The 10083-nt window shown below is 31.9% G+C and overlaps 1 protein-coding gene and 1 pseudogene across 3 annotated transcripts; one reads left to right on the plus strand and one right to left on the minus strand.

Annotated features, from left to right (window-relative positions):
* Nucleotides 1–3325: 3325 nt before the first annotated feature.
* LOC145000242 (short-chain dehydrogenase TIC 32, chloroplastic-like) lies at nucleotides 3326–9346 on the minus strand. 3 transcript variants are annotated; one of them, XM_078959434.1, is made up of 8 exons: nucleotides 9098–9346; nucleotides 8689–8920; nucleotides 8533–8612; nucleotides 8298–8448; nucleotides 8140–8218; nucleotides 7982–8069; nucleotides 7857–7903; nucleotides 3326–5229 (listed from the first exon to the last, which is right to left on the minus strand). In XM_078959434.1, the coding sequence occupies exons 1-8, from the start codon at nucleotides 9201–9203 to the stop codon at nucleotides 5188–5190; spliced, it is 825 nt and encodes a 274-aa protein (XP_078815560.1). In that variant the 5' UTR covers nucleotides 9204–9346; the 3' UTR covers nucleotides 3326–5187. The 3 variants fall into 3 exon arrangements, with proteins under 3 accessions (XP_078815560.1, XP_078815559.1, XP_078815561.1); XM_078959433.1 differs by lacking the exon at nucleotides 3326–5229 and adding an exon at nucleotides 7474–7798; XM_078959435.1 differs by lacking the exons at nucleotides 3326–5229; nucleotides 7857–7903 and adding an exon at nucleotides 7474–7798.
* Nucleotides 3634–5114, plus strand: LOC145000241 (BTB/POZ domain-containing protein At5g41330 pseudogene; annotated as a pseudogene).
* Nucleotides 9347–10083: the final 737 nt, after the last annotated feature.

The following is a 10083-nucleotide window of genomic DNA, read 5'->3' on the forward strand; positions in this document are numbered from 1 at the left end:
TTTTTGAAGTTGTTGGCCCCTTTTTATTGTTTGTTGCCTTCTATTCACGTTTATGGGTGGTCATTGGTCGATTTGATACATATGGTTAGTGGTGGCATTTAATACTTGGTGGTGGTGGTGCTAGAGTTTGGATTTGACTTCTTTAAATTTGTGAATTAATCTAATGGATTGTAATATATTATGTTGTGAATTGTATGTATTAAACTAAAAATAGACCGCATTATGTTATATATTTTATATAAATTTTGTGTTAAAATAGGAACGAGGGTATCCATGAAAATATTAAACTGTTTATTAGTGAAATAATATATTTATTAAATAGTGAGTATTGTATCATCGCCCTTCCTACCTTTTTTCTGGAATACCTCATTAATCTTGATGCCTAATTTTTCCAATTCCTTTTTTGCCCCTGCAACATTGTTCCAGACCCCGAGGATTGATTTCTTTGAGAGATCATTAGCGTTCCTAATTTTGAGATTATGTAAACCTTTGACTACCCGACACCATAGTATCGAGTCGTCTGTTCTTAACTTCCACCACCACTTGAGAATTAAGGGTAGGTTGAATGCCCTCAACGATCCCAATCCTAATCCTCCATCCTCCTTGGATGTCACCACCTTGTCCCATGCAACCTAACAGATTTTATTTTTGTTTTCTAATCCTCCCCATAGGAACCTCCTTATTTCTCTATCGTTTTAATGACCCCAACCAGTGCTACGAATAACGAGAAGTTGTACGAGGGTAAACTACTCAGTACCGACTTTGTGAGCGTTAGTCTGCCTCCAAAGGATAGGGTGTTGCTTTTCCATGCAGACAGTTTTGCTTGTACCTTTTCAATTATGGGTTTCCAGTGCTTCTTCAAGTTCATATTAGCGCCCAACGGTACCCCGAGGTATGAGAACGGTAACGTTGCGGGTTCACAACCCAAAGGTGTTGCCCACCTGGTAATCTCATGCATATTAACTCATATACCAAACACATTTGACTTAGTAAAGTTCACTTTGAGACCAGATGTTACATGGAAGCACCGTAATATCCTTGCTAAGTTTTTAATATTATCTTTCATCTATTCACCGATAAACAACGTGTCGTCAACGTAGAACAAATGAGATATCTGGGACTCGATATTTGGCACTTTGATACCATGGAAGATGCCTTTGTCACAGGCTGTTTTCATAGCGATGTTCAATCATTCCATAGCAATTATAAAAAGAAAAGGTGAGAGGGGTCCCCTTATCTCACCCCTTTGCTCATTTTGAATCCATCTGTGGGTGTACCATTTACAAGTACCGATGCCCTTGCCGACCTTAAGCATCCGCTGATCCACAGTCGTCATTTGTCCCTATACCCCATCTGTACAAGTATGGAGCCAAGATATTCCTAATTGACCGAAACAAAAGCTTTTTCAAAACCAACTTTGAAAAGCAAGACTTTCTTTTGAATAAATTACATAAATAGTCCCTATGATTTAGGGTAATTTGCGTGTTTGGTCCCTAACTTATTTTTTTAACTCGGAAGGTCCCTACTGTTTGTTTTTGTTACTCGTTTGGTCCCTGACTTACCTAAAAATACTATTTTACCCTTGATTTTTTGATTTATTTAAATTAACACACCCCTAATCCCATATCCTTTACCTTACCTTACCTACCCCACCATTTTTTCCTATTTAAATAATAGTCTTTTTACGTAAGATAGAGATCAAACGTGTAACAAAAACAAATAGTAGGGACCAAACGTGTAACAAAAACAAATAATAGAGATTTTCTGAGTTATAAAAATAAATTAGAGATTAAATGTGCAAATTATCCCAAACCATAATGACCATTCGTGTAATAAACTCCTTTCTTTTTGATTGATTTAGCCCATGAGCATATCTCATTAACGATCAAGGGGCCAAAAATGGATTAGAATACATAACATGTCAAGGACCGTAAATATATTAAAGAGGGTAGTCTTTAAAAAGTTTAATGACGTGAAATGGAAGCTTTTCCAATTTCAAGAGGAAAATGTGATTCACGTGAGAAATTGGAAGTAAAAGTAAGTAATGATTCTAGAAGGTCAGTTTCTATGATGCTTCCTCTTTATCCATTGCTCAAGAAACCTTTCAAAGTTTCTTTATTTGACCAAAATTTTATGCTTTGATTATTAATTTCATAACTGACATTTATCATTTTATAATCTGAATATAAAATATTTTATCAGTACGTAACGGCTAACTGAGACTTTTATATTAATGAAAATGACCTAAGTGAGACAAATCAAAATATGTATTGTTATTTACAATTTTATCTCTTGAAACAAAAACAGTGGTTAAAAAATATTGTAATTGTTTGGTAAAGTCATGCAAAACGTACATATTAATTTTGTAGTCGCAACAAAAAATGTTTTTTTTTTTAAATGTTAAATCAATCACTAAATGTAATAATTTTGTCATTTTATAGTTTTCATACCATTTGTTTATCATGCTTATTTTACAGGTAATTTTATACTTACTTTTAAATTGTTTCTTATGCTTATTTTATAGGTAATTGTATACTTAATCTTAAATTGTTTCTCATGCTTATTTTATAGGTAATTGCAGTGGTGGTATAGTCAATATTTTGTTTTAGGATATATCAAATAATTTACAAAATATGAACAAATAGCAAAATATTTCGAATGGTAATAACATGTAACAATATATGATTTTAAAGTAAATTGTTTAAGTTGGAATTAATTGATTAACTAAGATAATAAAAAAATATATTAATATACTAACAATGATGAATGAAGAATTCACCATGGAGATTGAAATACAATTGATTTATTCAAAAAATTATTGTATTAATTTTTTAATCGATATATCTCAGTAGATAAATTATTGCATTCATTATGAATTTAAGTTTTGGACGGGGTAGAATTAGTCTTGGTATTTTTTATTCAATAGAAATATAAACTTTATATATAATATATATTTCACTTCAAATTTGTGTGAGGTAGATCAAGAGTCACTCTTGTACCCTTGTAGCCCTGGGTAATTGTATACTTACTCTTAAATTGTAAAATATATTTTCTTTGATTCTTAAATTGTTAAATATTTTTTTTTGGTGAATGAAATAATGTATGTATCCACAAGATTTGATAATTTATGTGAATGAAAAGATAATTATACATGTTTATGTTTTTAAGCTCATGCTAGACTACATGATATATTGGTTTTATTTTCTTGATTTTTTGTTAAACATAGATGTCAGCTATCTTTTTGTATTTTATCTCAATAAGATTACCGATATCTATCGTTGATATTCTTACTATTGTTTACCGTTATCATATGTTTAAGCAAATATTTAAAAAAAATATAAAAATATCTTTTGGATTCACAGTTAATATCAAGAAGTTTCGAATCCAAAGTATAATTTTAGTCAACGTAACGTCCTAAAAAGTCTGGTCTTTACTTTGGGTCTCATTAAAAACAAACCAGAGGCCACCATTGTTGACCACTAGATTTCCCCCTTCTAGAGCACCTTCATCCCCCAAAACACCTCTACAAAACCAAACCCCTCGCCAACAATCCCATTTCATCAGCATCATCATCAAACCCCATTTCAATTCTTCAAGAAGAATCACATCTTTTTTTCTCAATTCTGCAGAAAGATGCCTCCTTTTTCACAATCAGGCCCTCTCTCGATTGCGTTTTCCCACAATAATCACAAATTTGACAAACCCAACCACCATTCATCCACCAATGTCGTCACAATTGACGTCGGAGGTCAGCTCTTTCAAACCACCAAACAAACCCTAACCCTAGCTGGCTCCAACACCCTCTTCTCCAATCTCTTCAATTCTTACGATCAAATCCCGTTTATCGACAGAGACCCTGATCTTTTCTCAATCCTTCTTTCCGTTTTACGAACTGGTAATTTCCCGTCGAAAGCTAAATCTTTTGACATCCAAGATATCATCTCTGAAGCAGAGTTTTACGGGATTGATCATCTTCTTGTTCAATCTCACTCTAACCCATCTCAATTCGACGCATTCAATCTCGAAAAATCAACAATTTTGCCTCTCAGTGGCAGAGATTCACCTTCGGTTATCGCGACGACACCTTACGGGTCAGTTCATGTGGCGCATGGAAGCAAAATCACGTCTTTTGATTGGTCGTTGCTAAGAAAGTCAACAATTTTGACTCCATTCACAGCTATCGATTCTTTGTTGTCGTTATCATCGAACGTAGTTGCAGCAGGCGCGACTGATTTCTCCGGGCTGCAAGTTATTAACCTTGATATGGGTTCTGTTGTGCAAAGTTTGAATTGGGAAAACATGACTCGATCAAGCTCAACTGTTCAAGCAATCGGGAGTTCTCCTGAGTTCTTATTTACAAGTTTCGAATCAGGTCGTAGGAATTCAAATTCCATCATGGTTTATGACATAAACGATGGTTTCAGAGTCGTTTCCGAGATTGCACGTAATGAAATCTTTGGTGCTGATCTTGATTCCGCGATTCCATCGACAAAGTTAAGCTGGGTTTCTAGCCTTAATCTGTTAATGGCGTCAGGATCTCATAGTGGGGCATCTGGGGTTTCTGGAAACATAAAGTTTTTGGACATTAGATCTGGCGACATCGTGTGGGAAATCAAAGAAAAATCCGATTGTTTTTCAGATATCACAGTTTCAGACACCCTTTCGGCTGTTTTCAAGATTGGGGTAAACTCAGGTGATGTGTCATACATTGATTTCAGGCACATTGATTCTGATAGCTCATGGAATTGTCTTGGTGACACGAAGAGGACAATTAAAGGGAAGAAAGAAGGGTTTGGTTGCAAGATTGAAAGCCATGGAAATCAGGTGTTTTGTAGCAAAGAAGGTGAATTGGAGGTATGGTCGGAAGTTTTCATGGGTGGTTCTAAAAATGGTAAAGATGAAAGAGTTTTTAGAAAGAATGTTTTAGGAAGAACAAAGGATTTGGGAGGAAATAGGGTTACGAATTTGGGTTTTAGTGGAAACAAAATGTTTGTGACTAGAAAAGATCAACAATCCGTGGAAGTTTGGGAAAGCTCAAGAAAAGGATTTTGATTCTTTGTGTATAAAATGTCTTTGTATATTTTTATATAATTGATTCATTATTTAATACAAAATTGTTAAAAAGTGCCAAGTGAATGATCACTTAAATGGGCCAAATCAAACTAAACTACAGTTATTAAATACCTTTCAAATTGGATTCAATGCTAAATAGCATGTGGCAGCCTCTCCCTGGAAACCAAATCAAGTAAAAAGCAACATAAAAATGAGAAAAGTAAAAAAAAAATAAAAAAAAAATAAAAAAATAAAAAAAAAAAAACAGAAAAAACGATTTTTCAAGCATGTTTATAGTCAACATATATCGTAGGATTGCATGCATATCCGAGAAAATAGTAAAGTTGCAAAAAAAACGGTGAATGAAATTGGATTGTGAACGGTGAAGAGTTTGACGTGATATTCACCCCTTCATAGTAGGGTTTCTTAGGTGTTGGTAAAGAAATCATGGTATCCGGCTCCGATCTTTGTGTGGGTGAAGCAGTCTTCAATGTAGATGTTCACAAACCGGATTTTTTTGGAATCCGGGTCGGTTTCAAAACGAGATCGGATAATTATCAAAGAAAGTCAAACCGAATTAGGGCCAAAACCGAACTTGTAGAAAAATAATTCAAATGTACAAGAACAAGATAGGATGGATCAAAATCAGATTTGATGAAACAAGTTTGGAAAAACCACCGTTTTTGTATATATTTTGCTTTTTTTTTTTTTTCAATTTACAAAATATTGCAAAATACATATTGAAGTCTAAAAATATAAAACAAAACAGTCTAATCGAAATTGGGTACCATCATAGTTGTTTTATTATTGGGAGAATTTCATATATGCCCTTCTTAAATACCAAAATATCATATTTACCCAACTTAATTTCTAAATATCATATTTACCCTTCATAAAATTTCTAAATATCATACTTACCCTTCATAAAATTTCAAAATATCATATATATCCTTTTTAAACATCAAAATATCATATATGTCATTCTTAAATATCAAAATATCGTATATGCACTTTTTAAACATTAAAATATCAATGGTAATATCTAAAATATCCTCCATCTAGAACATAATAACAATCAACAATAACAAGTACTAAACAATCAAAATATACATTTCATAGAAAGGGTTGAAAATAAATCTTTTTGTCTGTCAAGATGTCGACATTCCAACAATTTAGAAGTTCACATTCCATTATTATAGACGTCAAGGTAATATGGTTAATTTCATAATTATTATAATAGTTCTAAAGTATAAAAAAATAATTATAAAATATTAAAAACATTATAAAAAAAGATTTAGATAAATATGATATTTTGAAGGTTTATGAAAGGTAAATATGATATTGAGAAATTAAGTTTGGCAAATATGATATTTTGACGTTTAAGAGAAACATATATGAAATTCTCCCTTTATTATTAGCAGTGGATATAATAAACCAACAACTGAAGAAATAACAAACCAAGTTAGATTGCAAGATTACAACATGTAATCTTGAACAATCTGCACTACCTGGAATGACGAACAACTAACTACATAAATAGGATAGCCGAGGGTATAACCTTGAACTTGGTGATTATTTACTAACCAAGCACCCAACGTGACGAGACCAGATTTGTGATACAACCATATAATCAGGTATTTCTCTAGGATTACTATTATCTGTCTCATTGTCATTCCCAGACCCGACACTGACATTTCGGAGGCTTTGTGTGGAAATCAAATTGAGGCCGCACACACACACACACACACACACACACACACACATATATATATATATATATATATATATATATATATATATATATATATATATATATAAAATGAGAAATTAAATATGGTCATACTTTTCTTCCTATTTATCCTCCTACCCATTTGAAATGATAACAAATATATTAAAATATAATTAATATTACTCAAATATGACACTTGTCATTATTTCACATAGGTAGAAATATAAGTAGAAGAAAATGGTAGGAGGATATTTAATTTCTCTAAACAGTAACTTAATATTTAGTAACCACAACAAATGTTATTAATTTGAAAAGAGCAATTAATATGTATAAATATCAATTTATAGTTCAACTAATTAAAACTAAAGTTTGACAATTCACAGGGAACACTGTAAGAATTGTATTAGAATATTAGTCTTTTTATATAATTATAACATAAAAAGTAAAATATAAAACATAATTCTTCTATATAAAGTCTTCTTTTACATTGTATAATGTTAAATAGTTTTTTTTGTTATAAGTATATTTTTCAAAAATTTACATGGTTGCCTTTTTTTTATTATTTTTTTTATTTTTTATTAATATGAAGCAAAGTTAGAATGCTAACGTGTACTAGAAATAAAATTACAATGCTATTTTATGTTTTTAAATTAACAAAATTTTCAATAAATATAAGTGCAATGCTATTAATAAAAATTAAAGTAAACTCTTATTAATTAAATTAAGGTTATTTATGATTAATACTACATTTTTATAATGGTTGTATTATTTAAATTTATCAACCTTATAGTACATGGGTTATTACCTAATATAATTATAAATTTTTTTTTTTTGGTTAATTATCTTTGTAAATCATTTGGAGGTGGTCAAAGTCAAACTAAACTCCCACAACTCCTTTGCTAACTTAGGATCCGCAGCTTTCGACGATGGTTTTACCAAATTACTGTCACAAAAATACTCACCACTCACCCCCTTCACCTTTGGATTCAATGCCAGATAACATGTAGTTGCAGCTCCCTGTAAAAAAACAAAATAAAAAAATCCAAATTCAATAAATCAATTTTTAATTACAAACCTGTGAAACATCCTTTGCCACGCATTTGAGAACAGAGTTGAAGATAACTGCGTGAATAAAACTGATATATAAAACATTTTTTTTTAGTTAATATATATATATTGTAGGATTTTATATAGACATACCCGACAAAATACTACAGTTACGAAAAAGATCGGTGACAATGACTCCTGGATGTAATGAGTTTGTGGTGATATAATCGACTCCTTCCTCCTGATTGGAATTTGAGTAATTAGTTAATTACTTTATATAGAAAATTAGTTAATTATAGAACCAAAATTACCTTCAAAAGCCTTGATAGTTCTTTCGCATGAAGTATATTAGCCAGTTTTGATAATCCATAAGCATATATATGATTATAACTGCAAAATTGCAGTAAACCATCGTCCTAGTGTACTATGATGAAAAATATAAAAAATTGGAATTTTGTTCTTTGTTTACCTTGATTTGTCGTTAATTTGATCAGAGAAAGTTGGATTGAGCACAAGACGATGAGCTTCGGATGATACGTTGATGATTTTTCCTTCAGTTTTTTGTTCGTGACAAGTAATCTTCATCGTCTCCAGCAACAGATTCGTCAAAAGAAAATGACCTGAATGAAACAGGGATTGAAACATTTACAAGAATCAATGGTATTGTAGAAATGGTGTAAACATCCAATTGTCTCCAAACAGACCTAAATGATTTGTTGCAAAATGCAGTTCGGTTTTGTCCTTCGAGAGTGTGAATTTTGGCGCCAAAACCCCTGCGTTGTTACTTACAGCAACAAACAAAAAACCCTAAAATTTTCATAGATTACGAGAGAAATTCAATGTAGCGGATGGTTTCTTACATTAGAATGTGTAGGGGAAGGCCTGAAGAACGATATCTGGTTGCAAAATCCCGTACGGATGCCTGAGAGCTGAGATCAAGCTCCATTATGTCGACTTTAGCATCAGGTGTTTCAGTAAGTATATTTTCTTTAACTTTTCTACACATTTCGGTGTTTCTTACTGCCATAACTACATGTACACCGCGTAGAGCAAGGACTCGTGCTGTCTCAGCTCCGATACCACCGGTAGCTCCTAAGTATGGTTTACAAATTAGTTGACGGACATAGTTCAGTTTTTGACATCAATGGAGTAAGAATTTTGAGATTTAAAAAAAAAAAAAAAAAAAAAAAAAAAAAAACCCTAACGATATTATTTTCATTAATTTAAGTGGAATGAAGCTTGAATTAGAAAGCGATAGGAAGGTCGTACCGGTAACAATGGCGGTGAGACGAGATCCATCGATTCCATTGGTAACTTCCTCCGCTGTTGAAGAAGATGAAAACCCCGATTCCCCTTTCTTTCCGAAAAGCCACATTGTTACAAAGTCTAATTAGATGTTATCGATGGGGAAGAATGAAGACAGTGTTCTTACTTTATCAACAGTGGCCGACGAGGAACTCCTGCAAGAAAACAATTCAATTTTCTTTAGTTCATCTTTTATTACATAACCATACCAAAACCAACATGTGTATGAAGTCGGTGAACTAGACGGGTTATTAAAAATAATAGTTAAATATCAACATTAAATGTTTTTTAAAATAAAATTTTAAAATAGATACAAAGAATAAACAATTAATTCAATTTATATTAATGAAAAAATATTGATATATTTTAAATTAACAACACTTTGATACGTGTCAAAGATTTTATATATTCCAATAAAATTTTCATATCTATTTATTTTGGAACTTTTTTCGTATTTTAATACTTTTCATGTGGTTAGCTATTTTCAACTCACAACTTAAAACAAATTAAACACTGACAACCCATTTATATACATAATCAATATTCCAGGTCATCAAAACCATTCACAGATCCCATCGTCATAAATTTGTTCTTTATGTTTTGCAGCCCAAATGCCCAAGTATACCCTTCCGTCATCTTCATTTCAAAACACAAAATCTTGATCAACATCGTAGTTCCGTTCCAAGTATAACCTACTACAAAAAGGGTAAGGGTGTTTTGGTATTTTCTTAAAAAAAGGGAGAATAAAAATGAATCTCTTCCATCCAACTTATGAATGAAATCCATTAAACATGCAACCTGAGGGATCCTAATAGAATTTAATTATGTCCATTTAGATGCCATGGAATGGAATCTCATATTCCAATTCCACCAGTATCCACAAAACAAACACCCCTTAAAAATGCATCACAGTACATATAATGAATGTTTCGGGTATTAGAAAAAACATA

The sequence above is a fragment of the Lactuca saligna genome, chromosome 6, assembly GCF_052625555.1.
Source record: "Lactuca saligna cultivar CGN05327 chromosome 6, ASM5262555v1, whole genome shotgun sequence".
NCBI classification, from domain to species: Eukaryota; Viridiplantae; Streptophyta; class Magnoliopsida; order Asterales; family Asteraceae; genus Lactuca; species Lactuca saligna.